The sequence below is a fragment of the Prinia subflava genome, chromosome 1 (assembly GCF_021018805.1).
Source record: "Prinia subflava isolate CZ2003 ecotype Zambia chromosome 1, Cam_Psub_1.2, whole genome shotgun sequence".
NCBI classification, from domain to species: Eukaryota; Metazoa; Chordata; class Aves; order Passeriformes; family Cisticolidae; genus Prinia; species Prinia subflava.
The window spans coordinates 148,646,406-148,669,734 of record NC_086247.1 but is presented as its reverse complement, the minus strand read 5'-3'; the positions used below and the strand labels follow the sequence as shown (position 1 = coordinate 148,669,734).

The following is a 23,329-nucleotide window of genomic DNA, read 5'->3' as shown; positions in this document are numbered from 1 at the left end:
TCTCCCTCTCTATCCACAAGATTTCTTAAGGATTTTAGCCTCATAAAGAGAAAATGAATTACTCTCTTTCAATTTTTTCCCTGTCTTTGACATGTAAAATATGGTTTGTCCCAGCAGGAAAACAGCTCCCAAAAGCTCAGCAGCAACCGCAGTAGTGTACTGATTGCATCTTCCCGAGGTTCTTTTGGGTTCTCATTTTGGCTTCCTAGATGATTAAAATGTGGAAGTTACCATCTTGAGCCTTCAGAGAGTGGCTTGCTTGTAACCAATTGCTTTATGACCTTCTTTTCATATGTGTCACCACCTTTCAGTCTCCTGAAGAAGTAAGAAATAGATTATGGGGACAGCAAGGTGGTGGGACAATGAACTGCATACAGTCCAGTCCAGTCCAACTAATGCAATGGATTCTAAAACCACTTACCTGCAATTTAGCTACATGAAAGGTTTCAGACATCAGAGGGATTTCTACCATTTACATTAGATATCTAAGTGGAAAGCTTTTATCTTCAAAAATTTCTGCTTTAGGTTTGCTTCCCTTTCGAGTGGCCCACAGCTGTAGCCCAGAACAGCGTGTGCCTTTTTCACAGTGACATCACTCTTTGGTTCAGAGGAATCCTGTGATAAAGGGACCGAAAGGAGGTTCCAGATGAGTAATGCTGGGTGTCCTAAATCAGCCCCCAAAGTATGACATCCTACATTTACAGTTAACTCTATCCTGTACCTATTACCACAATCTCAGTGAGGTTCAGGTTTTTGGGCTCAGTGGCTGGATCCTTTTGTTCATCCATGAGTTCCTACAGGCAGGATATTTTAGTAGAGACCTAAAGAAACGTCTCTACCCTTTCTTTGTCATTTGAGTCAGTCAAGCATGGTTGGTACATCTTTCTGCCCTTCCTCAAATTGAGTTGCTACATGTGCTGCCTTACTCAAACCTCTTGTTTATGGCCACTGAGGACAAACCCCATGCTGCAGTGCCTGGCGACCCTGTTGCTCATGGCCACCTCTCCCACAGCCCCTCTGCCGTGACAGAACCCGGCGCGGGCGCCAATTCCCCTCAGAGATCACACCTCTGTGCCTCCACAGAGATCACACCTCTGTGCCTCCACAGCCAGCAGCCCTCGCCTGCTCGTCTCCAGAGGTGCCATTATTGATTTGTTCCGACGGAGTGGCTAATTGGGTCACACAGCCAGTGCTGGCTGCGTGCTGCCGGGACCCGCCGCTCCCGGCCCGGCTGGGCACGCAGGCCCCGGAGCCGCCCTTCCCGTGCTCCCTGCCTGGCTCCCCACACAGCCGGCTGTGCCATCATCCCCAGCAGGGCGGGCCCATCCTCCTGCCTCAGGCTCCAGAATCCTTAAACCGCAGGGAGCTGCTGCTGTGTCTCCCGGGGTTCACCTTTCGCTGACCTGGCAGGGAGTACGGCCTGCAGGAGTGTGTTTTTCACTGCCTCACAGGCTTTCCCAGTTTCCCTTCTCAGTGGGGTTTTCCTAGACCATTCTGGGCACGATAGCAGCTCTACTGTCGTTTTTGGGATGTTTGGATCTCAGTCTGCACAGAGGACGCAAGGGCTGCTTATTACCTGGATTTTGCACATACAATGGGTATTCTTTGCTTCAGAGCACACTTTGCTCTCTCAGTCACATGGTTTTTTTTCCTCAGTTGACAGTTCTCCCCCCTTGTATACCCTTGTCTGGACTTCACCAAACACTTTTCCGAGGAAAAACAGGTTTCCAGCTGTAGATGTGTCGCTGCCTCTGGACACAACAAAGATAAAGCTGGCTGCCCCTCAGTCTCTGTTCCATTAGTACAGTCTATTTCCCTGAACTGGATCAAAACCCCAAGCTTTTATTTTCTTCTCCCCCTTATATATTTCAGAATTACTAACTCATTTCATTTGACAAGGTGAAAGTGTTTCTCATGGCTTTTCTTCCGAGTTTCTATCAGTAAGAGAATCGTAATTTTGAGGTCAGAGAGGACCATTAAAGTATGATGGTTTTGCTTTCTCGTAGCACTGAGTCAAGGACTACAGCTAATTTCTGCAGAGAGCCTGTAAGTTTATTTTAGCTATGATACATCATTTCAAAGACGGGGAAAAAAAAAAAAAAAGAAAATTCTCAGGTAACAGAAAGTTCACCATCTGCATGCAGATCCACATCTGTTTCCTTTGTATACAGTGCAAATTTTATTGTACAATTCTTGTTCATTACAAACCTGCTTCCAAACCTGAAGGAATTCTGTAAAAGCCAATGGAATTATTCCAGCCAACGGAATTACTGGTTGATGTAAGTGTAGCTGAAATTATTGAAAATTGCTATAAAAATGCCACAAAGATTTTGTTATAAAATTGTTTGTGACAGTGTCTTGTGCTCCTAATAATTCTAACACCTATAAATCAGAGATACCATGAAGCCATGTGTTTATTTGACAGGGTACATTTATTTCAGCCTTTTACTGCAGGAAATATACTTTGCTGTCAGGAACCTTAATGCCCTTTTCAAACAGTATTTATATTCTGTCTGTTTGCAGTTCCAGTCTGTGGGACACGTTCTCTCTGAGTGTACCTGAATAAAATACCATTGAATCCTGTTGATGACTCCCCAGTTCTCACTGGAGGAGAGGGAGCCCACATGTGTGCATGCATGCTGCACTCAATAAATCTTACAGCATCCTTCTTGTCACCTTTATTTGGGCCAATATTTTTCTGATCACAAAGTAAGCTAGCAGGGGGGGTTTCATCATTATACTGTGCATATTTTGCCTAGATTTATCACTTTTTAAGCCATATGTTTTGCTTTGTGTGTCTTAAAAACTGTGTAGAACTCAATTACCAGCTAATTATTTTTGGCAATAAAAGAGAACATTTCTGGATTTATTGTCTTCAGGAGAATAGCAGCGAGGGCATTAGAAAACAGAAACAGGACTGTAAATCCCAGCAGCAGATTTAAAGCCCCTATGTCCTCATATTGGCTTTTACATGTAGAAAGATGCTTGTGCTTATTTCGTGGCAGTAGAGTGGGGCAGGAACTCCCGTGTCAGGACTGCTGACGTAGTTGGAGCAGCCACTCCACAAAGAAAGATTTTAGGGTGCTCATTCAGTTCTCATTGGCAGGGAAACATATTTGTCCACAGCACAACGCCTAAGGTGCAGGAAACACAGGGAGCTGATGGAGGAGAGAAGGAAAGGAGGGGGAATAAAACCAGGCTGGCATTGAAGGATCCGAGATCAGGCGTAGCAGAGTTGACAACATGCGTTTGGACAAGTGCCCGGACCCTGGGCTGCGCGTCAGTCACAGCCTGCTGGATGCCATTTCCCAGTATCCATATCCCTCCCCGGAGCAAGAGGCTGACCAGAAATGAGCATTTCACACTGTTTCTCCCTTTGGTAAAGAAAATGCCGACATTTAGCATTTTGGACAAAAAGAGCAGCAGCCAGTTCCCCAACAGCTCCCGTGCCATGTAAGGCAGTGCGTGCATTGGAGGGGTAAAACTGCTCCCATTAATTATACTCCAAAATAACACTTCAGATAATGAATATTTTGTTGCTGTTGCCTGTAATAATATGAAACTTTCTTAATGATCAAAATATCAGCATCTTAATTGGGTGAAAGGTTCTGGGTTATTTCGGGCACTTGCACTGACTGCACTCCAAGGCAGATTTCCAAAATTTAAACTTCCATCAGAGAAGCCCATTAGTTTGAGTTTTTCGTATTATACTGTGGAGAGATCCCAATTACCAAAAGAAACATAAAGTAGATTGTGATTAAACTTCAAAATGCAATTTAGCAGAAGGTATTAGCTTGAACTCTGAACAATGAACACTTATGAAACGCTTTCACTGCCTATTTAAGCCTATTGAATTGATAACAGGATAAATTAACTTTGGCAGTCCATCTTTTTGCCAAGTTCTCCCTCTCAGACAAGTTTTAAGTCAACCCTCGGAATAATGAATTTCTGTTTTATTATGGGCAGTGTGTTGCTCTGTGTGGTAAAAGATCTAGAGCCAGGAAGGCAGAAGCCATTAGAAAAACATGCCTTGCTCCTCTGCTGCCAGAGTTCAAAAGCTTAAAAGATTCTGGATTAATCCAAGAAGGAACACTGCTGAATTGCTGCTTCTGAGGGATGATGCAAAGCATCCAGCACTCATGCAGAGACCAGCAGTTAGTGGCTGTGATGGGGTTTGTCTGGCAAAGTTTTAGTATGTGATTATTCAAAATGGTAGAAAATATCAGGTCAGGCTGGTTCCAGGGGAGTTTTTGCTGTTAACATCCTCTGCTGAGCAGCTGTGGTTTCTGGCCAGCCCTAGCCTTGGACATCCTAAATTGTAATAGCCAGATTCTGTTAATTTTATCCAGCTAAGTACTCACAGGTGCATTATTTTTCTAGAACAGGTACTGGAGTTTTCTTACAAATGCCCTGCGATTTTGGGGGGAAAATGTGTTTCTCAGGTCAAACAGGAGGACAAGAGCTGTGTTTAACTTACATAGGTGTAACTTTGGACTTCCATGCCCTTAATTCTGACAGGTGACAGCACACACGGAAAACACCTGGCACCTGCAGACATCCAGGTTGGGGGCATCATCTACCCAGGGGCTGGGCAACAAACTCTGCTCTTCCTGAACTCAGACACTATTGTGTTTAATCTTTTTTGCCCACGTGGCATGTGTTAGTGATTTGGATTTTTATAAACATGGTTCCTATAAAGTCTGAGTCATCAAGAAAGTGAAAAAAAAAATGTATGGATTCACAGAGCAAGTGTGAGCAGCACCTTCTGATTCTGATGTTTTACTACTCCATTTGCACCATTTTGTTTCTGGCTTTTGCATAGAAGAATGACAAGAGAAATGACAGGGAGGGAGGGGTGAATAAATGGTGCAAAATATAACAAAATTCAGTGTACTAAGCTGTGATGTCTGGCTGCTCCTGCTGAAGTAGAATGATGGACCAAGTGACATAGGATGGAGAGGGGGAATCACCAGTCTCAAATAATCAGGTTTAGATTTACCTGGCTTTGTCCCCTCTATGAGGAATTTGCAGGTCTTAAATGATACATGTGTGTGCCAGTCTTAAGGTGGGACTTGACACACATTACACTGGTATTGCAAATGTTGTAGTTTGCTTTTAAAATGCTCTTGTAAATGAACACAGTGTAGAATAAATCTGTTTTGTGTCTCAGCTATAATCCTAGTGCTGTGGTATGGTATTGCTCTGGGTTTTCCTGTGATTTCCCATTAACCTGAACAGTGGCAACTCTGCATTACAGAAGCAATTCTTCAAAGCGGGTTAGAGAGATTCTTGAATGTGCACATTTAAAATTGACAGCTGCACTCCAGCCCTCTTTTATTCCTAGCAGAATAAATGATACTAATCTTTCCCTTCCTATATTAAGGAAGAAAGGGATTTTTCTGATATATCTGGTGATCTTTCTTCATGCAGGAAGATAAATGCACTGATTTTGTTGGTGCTACAAGGATTTACGTTTATTTGTGAAAAGAAGAACCACGATCTTAAATGATCTGTTCTGGTAACAAGAACCAACGATTGATTTCTCCGGTTTGCAATTATTTATTTCTCTCCTGTTTCAGCTCCGATTTTTCAAGGCTTTCCAGAAAGACTGAATTCAGCATATCTGAGAGTTGTCAGCCTGACAGCTCTGCAGACTGCAGTCTCCTGTTTACTTTACACACGGAACAAGTGCCACTAAGGCAGTAATGCAAGCTCACCGTGTTTCAGCAGCTCTGCAATCTGCTTGCTTCTCCACTTACGTAGAGGTAGTACATAAACAGTTCAGTTTTCACCATCATTTACTCGTTGGCTTCTTTGCAGAGGAATGGTGCCAGTTACTAGATGCAAACTGTTGCTGAGAAAGTGTGCCAATTGCTACCAGGCACAGCAATTTTGTGAAATCCATAGTTGTCTGCAAGGAGGAACACAAACATCAACAATCACTTTACAGAGTAAACAACGTAACAATGCCTGTCACACTGCTGAACTGGGTTTACTATACATTGAAAGCTCTGCAGACTCCGCTTATGATATCCAAAATTTGGGTATAGGAAACTTCGCAGGTTAAAATATGTTGTCATCTGTTAAAGGAGCTGGATTTCTTGAGGAGACTCAATGTCACTGTATCACTCATTAATGAATGACTGAAGCAGAGATTGTCAGCAACCTGCTGCTTCTCTGATGGGCAACATCCCATGATTAAGGAGGATCCCACTGGCATGACCCAAAGTGTACAGGCATGTATTTGGGAGACCAGACAAGCCTCCACTCCTAAATCTGTACCTGGAAATGTCCTGACCAGCTCATTGCTGGAATGTGACTGCAGAACTCAGACACTCCTGGATTCCTATTAGTGTCTCAAAAGTCTTCAAAGAGGCAGCTGGAGGCATGAGTATAGTGGGGGGTGGAGAACATACATGGCATCAAAGCTTCCAATTGCACTGTGACTGAGTAAAAGGTTTTCATATATCATATATATTCATATAAAAAGTTTTCATTTGCATTGTTTCTGAGAAAGGGAAAACCCTTATCATCCTCATAAAATAGCAAAATTATTAACTTCATCCGTCCACATAATTTTTGCTCACTGGCTCTGTAGTGACAATGGCAAGGGAAGAGGGCCCCAGAGCCAGTTCCCATTTCTTTCCTCCCCACCTGCTTGGGATAGGAAGCTTCCTGTTATCAAAGGATTTGCACATCTTCTTTTTCACAACAGCCACGGCCAGGGAATCAGGGAACAAATGTCACAAGTTAGGGTCATGATCTAGGGAGTGAAGGAAGCATCAGGAGAACCCATTTGAACCGATCATCATACGAAAGGCAAGTCCTGGGATCCTCTTTCTAAATTCGTTTGCACAGAATGGAAAAAATGATATTTCCATGGGGAAGGAATAAAGTGAATCCATGCTGATGACAGGTATTTGCCTCGTTTTGCCAGCAGCAAGTCCTCTTTCCAGAGGAGCGGCATTTGCACTAATCCCCGTTTGAGCCTGGAACAATTAGCCGACCTGTGCTTTTCAGAGACACAACGCAGTGTGGAGCCTTTGCATTGATTTGTGTCAACAAACAAGTATGTGGGTCCGTGCACCAGCACTCTCGAGATGTCACCCAAATTATGCTCTGTTTCCAAGCTGGTAGCTGTTTTTCCTGGCCTGCAGCGTGAGGGGGACAACGCTGTTCACCCTCCTCCATGTGCTAATCACTGGTATGGTGTTGGCAGATCACCTCTTTTTAGGGCCCAGGTCAGAGCAGAGGTGAGCAAACTTTTGGTTTATGCTGAGGTCAGTCCCAGGCTCCCAACCCTCCCTTTGCATGCACTAAGTTTTAGTACCATTCAATGTTTTTACTTTACAAATGAAGAAAGCAACGGAATTGATAAATATTAACATAATGTGTATTGCCTTGGCAACGTGGCACTTGATACAAAAATTAAAAATAAATTATGTAAACCACCCACGGTGGGAAGCATTACAGGAGATAGACCTGCTGCCGTTGTCGCCAGAAGAACAAATCATCTGGAATCAGGACAAAAGCAAACAGCCTAAAGTTAAGCAACACAAACCAAAGGCACCTTTCCCCAGACAGGTCTCTGCTGATTTTCAGGTGCTGTGTGCTGGAGGTGAGACTGTCTCATCTCAAGAGAATGGTTCACCAGGTCTGTCATTGGTTGTTTGCAAAAACTCAGTTGATTCCCTAACACTCCTTTTGGGATCAGTCTACACAACCAGGTTCTTTGAAACAGTCTAGTTCTCTTACTCATTTTCTCCGAGCTTATAAACTTAGAGAACAAGTCTAAAAACACATGCTGATGAACCAGATCACTGTCTGAGCACATGTGCATCGTGCCCTCATTGAATATTTTGCCAGGATATATTTCATCAGTTTTAATTAACGTTAACTCGTTGGATGCTTGGTACAAGTGTGATTTCTGGGAAGAAGCCAGGTCCACATTTCCTGGAGTTTAGTCTCTAGGAAAGCATTGCTAAGTCCTGGTACCACACAGAGGGATTAGTAAATAGAGAATTGGCCTAGGTTTGGCATTTGACTCTAGCTTAACACAATAATTTGCTTAATAATTAGAATATTCATCAGATCAGCTGAGTTACAGGGTCTGTCCTCTTAACGTGCACAGTTTCTAATGAATCTGAGTGCACAACCTTTCTGCATAAATGAACTTGAGACGTCACCTCAGATTGTGTTGCACTTTCAACATGAAACAATTGTTTCTGTTGTTCCAGTGCTATAACCAATATCATGCCATTAAGATTACTTGGTACTAAGTTGTATGCACATTGCATTAAAAAAAAGGACATTTCATGGCTGAGTGCCTTAGTCGTGTGTACTGTGCCTTCCACATTGGCCTCTCTCCTGAATATTACACTATATCCAAAGATTAGGAATGCTGAAAAGCCTTAAAAAGTGCTACTTTTTGTCAGAGATATACCTGTAACTCAGTGGTTATTGGCCTGTGAAGATCGGTGTGACTGAAATTGTATGACTAGAAATTGTATGTAGTACCTTCCCATGCAGAGGATTTAGGTTTGGACATGCATAATTTGATTTATTAAAGTTAGAATATAGTTTAGACCACATGCCCTCTGAAGCAGGAAACGAGTAATTTGATTTTAAATTAATTTTCCAGAAACACATAAAGACATTTGAAAAGACTGGTACAAACTTGACAATCCAAAAGTATTTATACAGAGAGCAATTTGCTTAACCAACTGCTTCCTTTGTGTCATTTGGTCTTTCAGATAGTTACATTTGGAATAAAGTGTTTTTCTGCTCCGGGTACCTCTTGAGGGACTTCCTGTGGTGATGTGGCTTTAAAACTGAGGCAGGTAGTCTGGGGCTCCCTGGGGAAGGGAAATTTGCTTAATACCTGAATAAAACTGAATGTCAGTCAAGCCAAGGGAAAGGGAAAATAAAAAACTGGACAAGTGAAAGATAAGTAGGTTTAAATAATTGCTATTGAAATCCAGTTATGCTTGTAATTTTTTTCTCAGCATGGAAGTCCCTCTGTAAGCAGCACAGCCCTTTGAATCCGGCTGGGGTTTTATTAATATTTTAGTAGCTGCATTAGTAATGGCATGAACAGTGGCAGTGCTGTGATGAGCTGTGGAGTTTTCAGTGAAATCCCCGCCTTAGGTGGATCAATAAAGCCACACAAAGAGAGAACCTGGGCGTCCAGAGGGAGGGACCAACCCTGCAAACATCCTTCCCTCTGCCATTAGTCCTGGGAGGACTTCTTGAGAGCTCAGCAGCAATAATCACCACCCCAGGAAGGAGCGGCTGGATTTAATGGCACCACGCATACTACCAGCAAGCACTAGGTCTAGTCAAATGTGTTTACTGAGAGAAAAAATTATTGCTGTGCTTCCAGAGTCCATCCTCTTTCAGGGAAGTGCTTCAGAGTGTGCTCTCCTTTCAGCCTGCGGTTGAGCCCCCTGTGCTTCAGTGGGTGCAAAGTAGCCTTAAGTGTTTTGCTGAATAGGAGCCTCATACATTTGAGTGTTTACCTGCAGTTTTTCCATATCTATTTTCAGATATCTTTTATCTTTTCCAGTGAACTTTGCATTTTCTTCCCCTCCAATGTGTATGTTTTCTACTCTGGGGGTGGGGATTTTTCACACTGTTTCAAGCAGACTTATAGAACAATTCTGCCCTCGTGCTTTTATCCAGCTTGTACATTGAGTGTCACCACCTGACTGTGATTATTTTCAAAGTACACCCCTTGAGTATTTGGCAGTCACCTCTCTCTGCGCCTCAGGTCACTGGAGAAAGTTTGTGTCTCAAAACCAGGCTCAGAACGGAGATGGCAAGGGAATTTCCTCCCACCTCAGCAACAATGGCTTAGAAAAAAAGTTGGTCTATTTGTATGTCCATATTCTACAGCCAGATATCTTGGCATATCCAAGTTGCTAAAACTCAAAATTTGCACCATAAACTTGTGTTATCTCATTTCTTGCCATTTTCTTCAAGATGTCGTCCCCTGACAAGAATAGTCCAGGCTGTTTTCTCTTCTAGCTGGAGAGTTCTCCTTAAGAAATAAGCATGCTATCAAAGAAAAAGAAAATAAACCCATCTAGGATTATTTCCAGCAGGAAAAGCAGCTGCAGCTGAGGGGGCAGCGATGCCAAAGCCCAGGCGTCCGGAGTCAGAACTCTGAGATTTATGAAGAGTTAAGTGAGTTGCACGTGGATAAGCAATTGAAGGCTGAGCCACCACCTCCAGTAGGGCAAAAAGAGGTAACACAAACAACTTTCCTGCCTGATACTGCATGAAATTTATTGCACCAGCTCCATAGTGCATGCCACTGGTTTATGTGGGGGCTTATGGCTTGTAAAAATACATGTTTGTCAAGGGGTAGGAAAGCAATAGTGTGCAATAGGTATTACAGTCTTAGTAAAGAAGAGAGAGGATTTTGTAGTTATAAAAATAATTGGAAAGCTTGTAAAATGTGCACTATAAATTAAGATGGAATTGTAAGAGGCTTTTGGGAAAAAAAACACCAACCACAAAATCATCTATAATGTTACTGTCTCATTTTAGGAGAAAATATGTAGGTGATTTCCTACTGAAAAGCAGCTCTAGGAATGGCATCTGCTGACTTGGCAGACCTGAATGTTGAGTTCACTGGAGGGCATCTGCTTTCTGTCACAGATTGACATTTCTTTTCCTGTTAACACACGCCCAAGAGAGGTGCGACAATTTAAGTAGCTGATGTGAAGGTACTAACTAAAGAGCAAGGTTTAGTATTATTCAGCTGATTTGGTCAAAGTGCAGCTCATTAATTGTTTCTTGATGTGTACACATTGACATTTATTTTCGAGTTGTAGGATTATGTTGTCCTTATAAACATAAATATCAAAAATAACGTGTTTGTTCTGTACACTGAGTGACTCCAGGCTGTGTAATTGCCTATATCCTCCTTGCTGACTTTTTGGGGGTTCTTCCCCTTCAGATTTAGCATTTTGTTGACATAACGTTGCCTTTATTATTAGAGAGTGATGGATTCCTCTCTTTGAAATCAGGAAATGGAGGTTTGGGATGTCCTAGGAGTTTGGAGAACTCCACAGATGCTTGAGATTGGAACCAGGGATGGTTGTCTGGGGCAAAATTAGTGAAAGGGTGATGGCACAGTACTCAACACACAACATACCCTCCCAGTTCTGCTACAAAACTGCAGGCAAGTTTGTGCCCAGCAGGTGCAATCTCATGGAGAAATCTTGACAGGACAAGTGGAGACAGACCCATCCCAGAGCCAGGGCTTCTCCAAGCCTGCTGATTCATGTTGTCATATGGGATAGAACTAAATGTACACAATCTAAACTCATCACCTGAGGCCTCTGTATAGACAATGTAGGCAGGTAAATGTGTCTCCAGCTGAAATCAGCATTTACATTAGGTCAAGTCTCATCAAAGTGCCTATTTATCTCCATTAACTATAAAGGGAGCGCTTAGGTTGCACACTTAGGTGAGATAAATTCCACTCACAGGAACCAGAAATCCTCCAAACATGAAGCGTTCCTTTAAAGGGCAGTCCTTGCCAAAGTATTTCTTAGCATATTCACCTTCAAAAAGAAAACATCCTGAATTTTGAGGAAGGAGACTCAAATATTTGATATTCTGGTCTCAGAGGGGAAAAAAAAGTATGTATATTTAGCAAATAAACACAAAACTTTCAAACAATGTAAAGAAGCATTATAACTGGGAGGATTTATAAAACCATGTCAGGCACTTTTGTCTCAGGGGATTATATATCCTTCATATTTAAATATCATTTCAAGACAAATGAACCCTGTGATCTTGACAGGGAGGCCAGACAACTATGCCATCCTTTAATGCTACAACAAAATGTCACGATAAGTCAGGAACATTCTAGCCCCGATATATTCAGCAACATCGTGATAAAGAAATAATCCCCATTTCCTCCCTCAACTTTCAAAGGGTCCTGAGACACAAATGCCACCTCTCCATAGCACAGCACAATTGATTCTATTTGCAGCTGCTTAGAAAGAGGTGGAGGAACGTGGCAACAATCCAGGGATGACTTGAAATCAAACGGAAGTTCACTCGAGGCTGTGAATGCCAGCATGAAAGAGCAAAGCCCAAAGGATGCTATTTTGGAGGGCCAGATCCCGTGTGGACATTACAGACTCACGGTCCCCCTGTGCAGGAGTAATCTTTGTGCCGGCACAAAAGGACATGCCCGTCATATTTTTGATGAATGTCCCAAGAAGTTGCAAACTGGCCAAATAAAGCCAACAACTGCAAGGGAGTAACAGATTTGGTATGCCCAAGAGGCAGGGCATTGTCAGTAACAGGAAACGCTGGACGTGTTCTGAGTAAAACCCTGTTGGTGTCAGCAAAGGGTACATTATATGATTAAAAATTCATTCTATATAAATCATCAGAAAGGCACCACAGAAATAAAATCATTGGTGTCACGGGTGGAGAAGACTTCAGAGTATAAACTGGTTGCTTTCTCTGCCGAAATGCTGACCCATAATACTTTGTACAACTTTGTGGAATCTGGCCTTAAATGGATCAGGCAACTTGGATTTCTTCACTTACCAAAAGGAATAATTCACTTGCTGAAAGGAAATATCTCATGGCTGGGTATATTTCCTTAAATATCAGCCTTTTTTACCAATTTTTCCCTTTCCAAGTGCCATTTCATTACTGTCTTTTACCAGTTTTGTCCATCAGTCTCCTTGTATGAATTAATATCACTTACTTTAATAGACTCTTGCTTGCCTCCTGTTGTCTGGGGCTTACCCCCTGAAGTCACCCACCATTGTTCTTTCACTTCATTATTTCTTGTAAATTAATATCTCTGTGCCCTTTATCTGACTTTTTTTAACTTCTTTCTTTGCAACTCCCTCAACTGTTCCTTTTCGGAATTCTTTTGCCAAGAAGCAAGCACAATATTCCAAATACAATTTCTACAGAATTTTAAAAGAAGAAATACAATATCTCATTATCTAGACATGATGCTTTCATATGGTTTTCTACATCATTATATCCCACTGCAAAATAACGACTAATTTTTTTTTAATATTAGTCCAGGTTTCCAAAATGTCCATTGAAATTTTCCTGTAACTTGCCCATTTGTACTTTTTTCAATCATGTCCCATTCTGCTATATTCTCTCCATGTTTCCCTTCTCTTTTCCCTTCTGCTTCCTCGATTTCAATACTCTCTCCAATTTAATATTATCAGCTAACATGAGGATTATATCGGTCAGGACCTCTTCTATATCTTTAGTGAAGATAATGCTGACCCTAATCCCCACAGATTTCCTCCTCTGAAGAGAAAGTTTGTGCTATATTTGGGTCCTTAGAATGGCTTTTCTCTGCACAGCAATGGGTGAACCCGAGCCAATTACAATTTATTTTAAAAGTAGGCTTTTCTATAACAGACATCCAACTGTTTTCTTAAGGTTTATATATCATATGTCAATTTGATAGATTAAGGCTCTGATTTTCAGAGGTGAGGCAGAGAAGAAGGGAGGTAAGAGGGCTAAGCCTTGAGCAAACATCAACTTTCAATAAGATTGCAGTGTCTCACTGCTAAAGGCTTTCTGAAAAACACTTTCAGATCAATTTGCTGCTATTACAGGCACAGGCAGTGGGTGTAGAAGCCCTGTCTGGGTACTTAAAACAGTCACTCCACCAACAAACACTTTAAAAACTGCCTTCTGCAATGTGAATTTATGCACCAGGGGAAGATCTTCCAAAGGGGTCTCTGACAGATCCCGTTGCCTCTGCCTGGCACACTTCCTCTGGTCACCTATTCCAAGAGAGAAGGAGGAGATTCTGTATTTGTCCTTTTTGCCTTCTTTTGACCTCTTTTCACCCTGTTTGTGCAGTGTTCTCTTAGCACACAGGAGAACCACCTCACTGCCTTTATGTCTATGACATTTCACTCCAAGTAAGCACTCTCCTTTTCTCCTCTCCGCCTTTATTTAATTTACTTTAATCACAGGCTACAGCAAGTGTTTAGTGATCTGTGATTCCCATGATTATTCCCTTTTCCTCCTCTCTCAGCTCAGTGTTGTGTTTACTTATTGCTGCTCTCCTGGGCCGTTTCCAATTTTCCATGAGCATTCACTATTGATTGCTAATGATGTGTTAACTGGGTGTATTGGATCCCTTTATGCTCTGCAGCGTGCCTTGCCTGGATCTGCTGGTTTGTATATCTATATATAGGCTTTCTAGATATTTCTCTACTTACATTTATATTAATTCTAACAGGCTCTCCCCCTTCTTGTTATTGATCCCCTTGCTGGATGGTTTGAAGAAGTGTTTATTTTCTTAGACAACTGAATTTTGATTAGCTACATTCCCCTCATCATTTGCTCTTGTGTCCTTGACTCTTCCCTGAGTTCATGAAAACCTTCTTAATCCCTTTAACCTTTCTGGCAAGGAGTAACATTTGCCTCCTTCCCAGAATCATCCCTACTCTTTTCCTTCTCTCTCATATGTCTGGTTCCTTTTTCTAGTCCCTGTTCAGACCCTCAAACCTTTACAATTTTCTGAATCCATGTGCATTGTCTCTTCTTATTTGAAGGCTTTTCAGAAGAAAACCTGTCTGTTATCCTTGCATGTTCCCCACCTCCCTTTGACGCTGATGGATTCTAATATTTCCTGGAAACTCGTCCTGATAAATAACTAAATATTCTATGATAATTTCATTGTATTTTGTTCTGTGAATTTCCTAACCTGTCTCTGCTAAATCCAGATCTCTAGTTGAAAATGTTATCGAGCTGACATTGCTCTCACAGTTTTCTTTGATTTCTAGCTATTGGTAAGAATTACACACAACAAAGCTTCTCTTCTCATTGGAACCTCTATTTTCTACATCCTACAGCTGCATATGATTTAGGACTATTTCAGTGATCTGTTTTGACATCTTCATAACAGAACACATAATGACTAAACGCATTCCCAAATGAACAGTATCATAAAGTTCTGACTGTGCTAAAACTTGGTATGACTTCTTTTTCCACCATCATACACAGTTGTAAGTCTGTAGGAAATGGGCTCTATATGACAGCTGCATTCTGAATATGGGCTTTCAGAAGCTTTATACATATCTTGGACCTGTTCTGTTCTTTCTGTTCTCTCTTTTTAAAAGGTCTCCTCTCAATTGTTTGCAGATCTTTTGAGCAGAGCATTAAAAACCCTAGCCAAGACTATGACCTTCTGGATGCTGCAGCTAATTGCAAACAAGTAGCTTCCACCCTCTCTTGCAAGTGCTGCTGGAATGTTCAGTCTTGCCCATTTTACCCCAGGTTCAGCATTTCTCTGAATTCAGCTATAAATTTTGCATTGACTGTGTATGCTGGAAAACAGAGGGCCCATTTTCACATTAATAATAAATACATAAAGCTGTGCCTAGCCTCTTACTCCATCACCATCATGCTTATGAAAATAATACTTTATCTGTACGTGCCATCTCTCATAACTATCTCACAGGCTGTTTAAAAGCGTGGGTAAGTATTATTGCCCTCATTTTTTAAAATGAAGGCAATAGTATTGCAAGATAAAGCACAAAAACTTTTAAGTGGGAACTCAGAGAACAGAGTAAACCAGTTCACAAATAACACACCTCTCCTGCTTGGAGCTATTTGTCATTGCCATGACCCATGCAAGATACCAGCTTTGGTATTGCCCACTTAGACCAGATAATGCTCTAATACATCCAGAAAAAAAATGTGAGCAGGACTGGGCAAATATCAGGTCTTTCACTTTAGTGGCCAAGCTATTAGCTTGTAAAATTTACAAGTAGATCAAGTAAAATTTAATTTTGGATTAACACAAAATAGAAATCTTTTATTTCACCTAACAAAATAAAATAGGGGGAGAAACATTTCCTATTTTCTTCTAAAGGAAGTGTCTTGATTCTGTAAAAGGAAAGTTTAACCTGAAATGAAATTTCTATTTCATATTTGGGTGACTTCCTGAATCATGTATCATATGTCTTTTAATCGCGAGTTCAGCCTTCAAAACAGATTTTGAAAATAATATATTCCCCAGATTTTTTTTACCCAGATCTACTTGAGAGTTCCTGCTCTAAATAGATGAGACAACCAATGCTTTAGGGAGTGGGAATATTCTTGCCCCGTTTTGCAGAGGAGAATCTGAGAAACGCTGAATTTAAACAATGCACCTAAGACAATGGTGTCAAATATTTCAGGCAAGTGGTAGAGCCCTTGAGACACTTCCAAAAGCCATGTGTTCCTCCTCTTACATCACCTGGAGATCAGAAAGATGTCACGGAAGGGCAAGGGGCCATGTCATGTGGTGAGAACCAGTCAGGCACGGGCTGAGACAGGAGGAAAAGCCCTCTCACATATCTGTACTTTAGCTTCCTGTGACTGGATGCTGGCAACAGGGATTTCTGCTCCTCTTGGAGGAGAGGCTCTCAGCAGGAGCAGAGCATGGTCCTGACTGAGCAGGGACAGATTTCACCCACCAGCTCTGAGTGAGGAACCTTAGGAATGAGGCCCAAAAGCCAGGAACCCAAGGCAGGCCATCCAATTCATCCTTCAGCATTTCAGGAGATAGGTCCCATTCTGGCCTTCAGGATGTCAAGCAGGTGAAGTCCATCATTCCAAGGTTCCACCTATCATTAACCACAGCAACCTGGTCTAGTGCAAGGTGTCCCTGTCCATGGTAGGGAGGTGGAACTGGATGATCTTGAAGGTCCCTTCCAAGCCTAATCATTCTAGGATTCTGTGATTAATATTCAATGGGTGGTCACTCTCTTTCTGTGGTTTGCTTCTCTTTTGTTTCAAGATGTAAGTTCTTTATGTTAAGCTGTTGTTGTTGATGGGTCAACCCATGGTCTCAGGGTAGGCAGAGCTGTCACCAAGGAGTGGCACCTTGGGAATTGCATGGCAATGTCTCTGTTGTGGTGGCTTCAGCTGGGGTGCTGGTTAGTGGAATCATAACTCAGCTACTTCCTTCAGGGTGACTGATCAATTTGTTTTCCTCATCTTTGGTCCTGTTGACAACAAGCTTGATGAAATCAGTCTTTCTGAAGGCAGCACAGTGGATTTGACAAATCCTGCAGAACTGCTGGAGCAGATCCCTGAGTTTGCTGAGGAGCTGATGGAGCCTGAAGATTGCTTCCCTGAAGGTAAGAGCCTGCATGTTTCACTGCAATGCTGAGGCAAGAAACCTTTTCTCTCATTGAACAACTCCTGACATTCTCACCATGTTGCTCTGGTTGCTTGCAGTAGAATTTCACTGGATGCAGTTCATTTCTTAGGCACTATAATGCTCCAAAGACACACTCAAAATCCCTTGTTATCATTAGTATTTGGATTTCCAAGGTGAGATAAGCCAAGAGCATGCTCTAAAATGCTCTGCAGCTTCTAAAGTCTTAGGCTTTTAAAATCATAGTTTGTGTCATAAAGAGTTGTTTGTTTCTTTATTTGTTTTTTTAAATTATGATTTTTGTCACTTGCCCAGTGAATATTTTTGCCTTCCAATGTTTGTGCATGATCAAATTTGGTAAAGAACTGACCAGATCAGGATGTTTCTGTTGCTTAAATGCTTCCAGGCAGTTAATAGAATCTGTTTGGAGGGTTCACGAGTCTCAGGAACCCTCTTCTATTAATTTATAAGGGTGTCAAGATTAGCACATCCAGTAACTTTCATCTGGTCAGAGAAGTGCATTTAACATAATTATCTTAGATAACTGTAGACCACGCTTACACATCTCTTTTAATACTGAAATCATCATCATTTTATGAATATTTTAACACCAGCCTGCTCCAAAACACAGATTTAAAACCCAGCTACATCAGAAGTTCTATGTTAAAATAAATATATAAAGTAAATAACATCCTAAGTCATTTCTTCACAGAGTGAGTTCTATTCCAAATATTACTTCATTCAAATTCTTTGTTTTCCTTTAAATCTGGGTTGGGAAAAATAGGGTTAGCTGAATGTAAGAATAGTCCCTTGAAAATTCAAGCATTATTGTAAACAAAAACAGAGCAGCTCAGATGGGATCAGACAGAGATGATTTGCTGGGTATATGAATGCCCCTGAAGTCAGCAAAAATGTGCATCTCTGTATCTGTGAGAAAGATGATTGAATGAGGTAAGGGAGCCCTGCAGGGCTTACAAATGTCCCTAGGATCCAAACATTTTTTTGGCAGCTCTGCTTAAAAGCAGTAGCCAAAAATTAATGCAGTTGATGGAAGAAAGCATGGTGTAACTATTCAGGCCCATGCAATAACATTTAGAAATTAGATCTGGTGTTTTCATTCTTTCACAATCTATTTCTTAATGGGGCTAGTGAGCAGCAATCTCTGTTGTGCCCTGCAAAGTGATTATGTTATAGATGCTCAAACAAGCCGGTGCTGTGAGATCAGTGCTGTTCAGATGCCAGTTTACAAATTCTGAAACTGTGGTTGGCCACAAGCACTGTCCAGTTTTTAAAAGAAATGAGGCAGACATCACACAACACATTCCCAGAGCAGCAGCACTCTGTAATTTCATCTGTCTTAAAATAAGCAGACCGCCTGAAATTCCACAGTGCAGGACTACAATGGAACCAACCCAGTTTGTCAGATCTTCCTCAGTGCTGTCAGTGGGAGGCAGGGTAGCAAGCAGGGCTCTTCTAGATGGACCAGTGGAAGTATTTAACCAGCTTTGAAACCTGCTGATCATTCTGGCAGCAGAGAAATGCAGAAACGAAGGCACTGTGGGCTGAACCCCAAGCCTGCCTTGGATTACATCTATCTAGGTTCTGGCTCCTGCACCCTTCCTCCTGAGCATCCCTGTTCCTGCATCTCTTTTTTTACTCCTAATCTCTCCTAGTTCCTCACCGGTGCCTGTGCAAGTCAAGGTGTTTTTCTCTTCTCCCAGGATGCAGCCAGCTGGGCCTTGAGCTCTAAATGGGAATTGTAGGAGAGCCTGCTCCCAGCCCTCAGCCCAGTACGTGGTGTCCAGGGACACCTGCAGGTGCAGGTGACATCCTCTTCAACACATCTACTCTCCTTTCCTGTGCAGCACGTACTATCCATGCACAGTTTTCAGAGATTGCTGTTTTGGCTAAATGTGATCACAATGCTCTTGGATTTGGCAAAGACGCACGAGCACAATGTGATTATTCGCTCATAAAATTTCAAGTCAAATTGCCATAAACTGAAAGTCCAAATGATCCTTACAGCAATGACATGAACATTAGGTTTAATTTATGCAGGGAAACAAAGTGTTTTCCTGTAATCAACTGCTATTAAATATTTCCAGTATTTTTGCCCAAACTTACTATTGCAATTAAACCTCATGCAGCTGTCACTTCAGTCGAGTAAGCCAAGCAAGTAAGCCAACAAACAACAGTCTAATTAGCTGAGATGACAAGGCTTTAAACTACTAAACTGAAAATACAGAAGGGTATGCAGGTTTATCTAGTGCTGCCTTTACTTACTTTTTACAAAGAGATACAACAATATTTGGTATATTTGGGAGTGTGAAAGTTAATACTTGTGAAAGAGGGAGATTAAGTGAAAAAGAAGAGCGAGAGGGGAAGGGTTAATTTCTTACGGTGTTAGCTCACTAGCTATCTAAATTCAAACTATGACATTTCTAAACACATCCAGCATAGGTTATGTCCTGAACAAATACGTTCCAGATTCAGGCCCCTTTTTTTCAGATAACAAAGGCTACAAAGATAATGCATGTTCTTGAAATAGTTGCTGAAAGTTTGCTGAGGTCACAGTTTTCCGGGAGTTGGGTGACCCAGATAAGCCATAGGTCGTTTTTTCTTGGGGAGACTTGTTAATGTGTTATCACCTCAAAATAGCTTTGATTAGGGTCAACAGGGAACATTCTTGGGTCAGGAAATGTGAAGCCAAGGTAGGGTCACAGCCCTGGCAGCTAGCAAGTATTGCTGGGAAAAAACCTTACAGAAATGGAGATACCATTTCTGGTTGCCAGTTGATGGGAAAGGCACATTTGTCCAATGCCAGCTATTTGGGTACTTTTTCCTCCAGATGCCTTGCAACACTCCAGTCCTGTTTACCTCCGCTGGTATGCGTTCTCTGCAGCAAAATTTACTCCCTGTTTGGACATTGTCTTCTGTGTCTCACAGAAGGTCATCCAAAAAGATCCCTCAGGCCACAGCACTCTCCTCTCCCAGACCCTAATAGGAGAAAGATTCCACCGAGTCCTTAGGGCGTAATTCCCCGGACACGGCCCGCTGGCAGAGGCTTCCAGGGAATATCAATCCCCAGAGGGTCATGCGAGAGTGAGCAACCTTGGTTGGGCAGCTCGTGACACCAAGGACACCCAGAACTGTCTTCCCATGTGACCGTGGCAGGGACCATCACCGCTCTTGAAACGCCCAAAGCTCAGCCGGGAAATGCCGCGTGCCCGCGCGGAGTTGCTCTGATCAGCGGTGGGATCTGTGTCCTGCCCTTCCCAGCTGCGGGTAGCAGGAAAGGGAAGGGAAGGAAAAAAAATAGACCGTGAAGTGGAGTAAATCTAAACAGAATTACCGGGATTGCCACTAGATGATTTTTAAAGGCTGAGTAAAACCAAGCCAAGCCCAACAAAATTTGCTCATTGGCATCCTAGGAAAAAATCATGGAACAAACCCAAGTTTTAAAGTATCGCTTCCCTCTGGCTGTTGTACCTGAGATACTCTGTGTTTTTCCACCAGGAGCGGCATGCTGGCATGATATTGTATACAATTTTCAGGCATCATAAGACTCTTAAAGCCCTTTTACACATTCAGAATTAGATTAATACAGGTTGGACAGAACCTCTAGATTTGAAACTCATCCACCCCCTCACTCAAAGCACGGATGACATCAGTGGTAGGCCAGGCTGCCCACTGACTTTGATCCAAGGTATCAGACTCCTATTTGTTGTGACCTCTTAGATGACATGTTTTGAGGAAAAGAGGAGAAGATAAACAAGAAATATACCCTTGTTAAGCTCTTGGAAGGGTAAAAACACCTGGCTGTGATTTTGTCAGATGCCCTCTTGATAGGCCCCAGTTGCAGCACACAAGTAAAATCTCAGATCTCTTGATGTATCTCAGGTACCCAAACGCTGTAGAACAGTGATGGTAAATCTCTCTTTCACACTACAACACCCAGCTGTGCAGTCACAGAATCATGGAATGGTTCAGGTTACAAGGGACCTTAAAGGTAATCCAGTTCCAACTCTCCTGAGTGAGTTTAGTGGGGCCAGAAGATGAGGAATGGGTTAAATATGAAGAGTCTGCTGAGAGCATGTTCTCTCCAGCATGGACAGAGAGTTGGGGTTTTTCAAAGGGGGTGCACTTGGGTTTGCTCTCTTTTTTGTGCATGCCCAGGTAGCCAGACTGGCCATTAGAAGGCCAGCTTGGCAGATATATATAAATATATACATATAAATATATATATATAAAAAACTCACGTTATGAATACCTGTCTGCTTTAGCTCATGCTGAGGAAGCTGTATTTTGTGTCAAACCAAGCAATGCTGTAACCATCATTCAAAGCTAAGAAAAATACTGTTTTGTTCTAAAAATGAATGTCCCAATAATTGAGAACTCTTGTGTAAAGGCACTCACAAAATTGCTATGGTTTGAACACAAGGTACCACACTTGCTGGACAACAGAATGGAAGAAATTAATTGGTGTTCCTGGTTTATTGAGAGAACCAGCAACCCAATCCATACAAAGCAAAAATAATAATTTTATGAAAATTTAAATATATATATTGGTGTGAACAAGCAGTGGAATTGTAAATTCTTTGCCCATAAGGCTAAAATCAGTAGGCTTGGCTGTCAGGCATTGAGGAGGAAGGTTTTGCAGTATAACTCCCGCATTTACAAAGAGATTTTTTTTCCCAATGCACCAAGGTAATGCAATCAGGCCTAAGAGCTCCATGATTAGAGTGCACCAGGCTAGAAAATGTGAATATGGAATGAAAGGAATATTTACACAGAATGCATTGTACATTAAATTCCTTTTTTATTTAAGATATATTTTAGTCTTCAGTTTATGACTGTGCTATAGGACACCCTAGTGACTGAAGGGACTATTTCCCTTGCTATGAAATACAACCAAAAAGTAAATAATATCGTGGTGTATTAATGCATTTGGAAAGACTTCTTGGTAAATAGGCCTCTGTTTTGTGAGAAATGGTATGAAATGTCCAAATGTCACTTGAAAACAGGCATTGTTCTTGGACAACTTGACCACACATGCAGCTCTGAACAGGTTCACAGATTTAACAGTAAATAATTCAACCCCTGTGGGGCGACTTCTTCTGCTGTTCTGTGTTCTGATGAGCAGTAATCTACCAACCAAAAGACCATGGTGGAAATGAGTCAGTTTGCTCTCAAAAACGACGCAGCCCAACATGAATTACAGTGGCAAAACTAAACCCTGGCAAAATCACAAGGTGGTCAGAGTCTTCTGCACAACCCATTCCCTCCCAGCACTGATTTCAGTGGGATAGCACAAATCTGTTAGACCAGGCAAGATGAATAACTGTCATAAGAAATGCCAGAGGTTTTATTCCTGCCTTGACACTTGCTGTGATAAAAGGTGTTAATGAATGGTCTCCTTCGTGTGGTTAAAAGTGCCCCAAAGCTGAGCTTTGCTGACCACCTGCCTTGTTATAGAAACAGCTGGAGTTAGGATTGCTGAGACCCTCTTCAGGTCATGCCTTAGACTCATCAAAATTATTTTGATATTTTGATTTCCCAGAAATGGGGGGGGGGAAAACCCAACAAAGCGTTAGACTACAGACCAAGGTCAAGTAAACTTTTTCTGTTTGGTTAAGTAAAGTTTCCAACTCAGCATGTAAGCTTAGGTCAAGATGACCAGAGCAGTAGGAGACCAGCACTGGTAAGACTCCAGAAAAGCACAGGCAGGAAAGAACAGTCAGGGAGGAAATTCACAAAATTTAAATAGAAACAGGTTTCTACTAATTCATTAAAAGACCTGTTTGGGGTCAGTTTTCTTTTTTTCTTTCTTTTTTCTCGTTGTGAATAGTTAAAAGCAGCATTTCACCTGAATTGCAGACAGCATGATTATTCACGGAAATGCTGCTTGACATTAGCAATTGTAGCAGAATCTGGTCTAAACATCACTGAATTGGGCCCAATCAAAAGCATGGGATTTAATAGCACTGTGATTTTGGGCTGACTCAACTGACTAAGCTATTTTGGATTTTTCAAGGTATTACTGTCAGTAGCTAGGTCTCTTTTTTCAGATTGAAATTGCATTAAAGCAATCAAAGAGCATTATTTAAAAAAAAAAAAAAAAAAAAATTAGTGGTGCTACCTGGCTTTCTGTCTTTTAAAATA

General features: G+C 41.8%; 1 protein-coding gene across 7 annotated transcripts in view; it reads left to right on the top strand.

Annotated features, from left to right (window-relative positions):
• SCN5A (sodium voltage-gated channel alpha subunit 5) overlaps positions 1 to 23,329 on the top strand; it is a 175,397-nt gene that overhangs the window by 106,286 nt on the left and 45,782 nt on the right. For 6 of the 7 annotated variants that reach the window (XM_063416519.1, XM_063416503.1, XM_063416492.1 and 3 more), the window contains 2 exons: positions 10,101 to 10,247; positions 17,027 to 17,147. In XM_063416519.1, coding sequence (XP_063272589.1) covers positions 10,101 to 10,247; positions 17,027 to 17,147 — 268 coding nt within the window. The remainder of the gene's footprint in view (positions 1 to 10,100; positions 10,248 to 17,026; positions 17,148 to 23,329) is intronic. The other variant, XM_063416487.1, reaches the window with a different exon arrangement.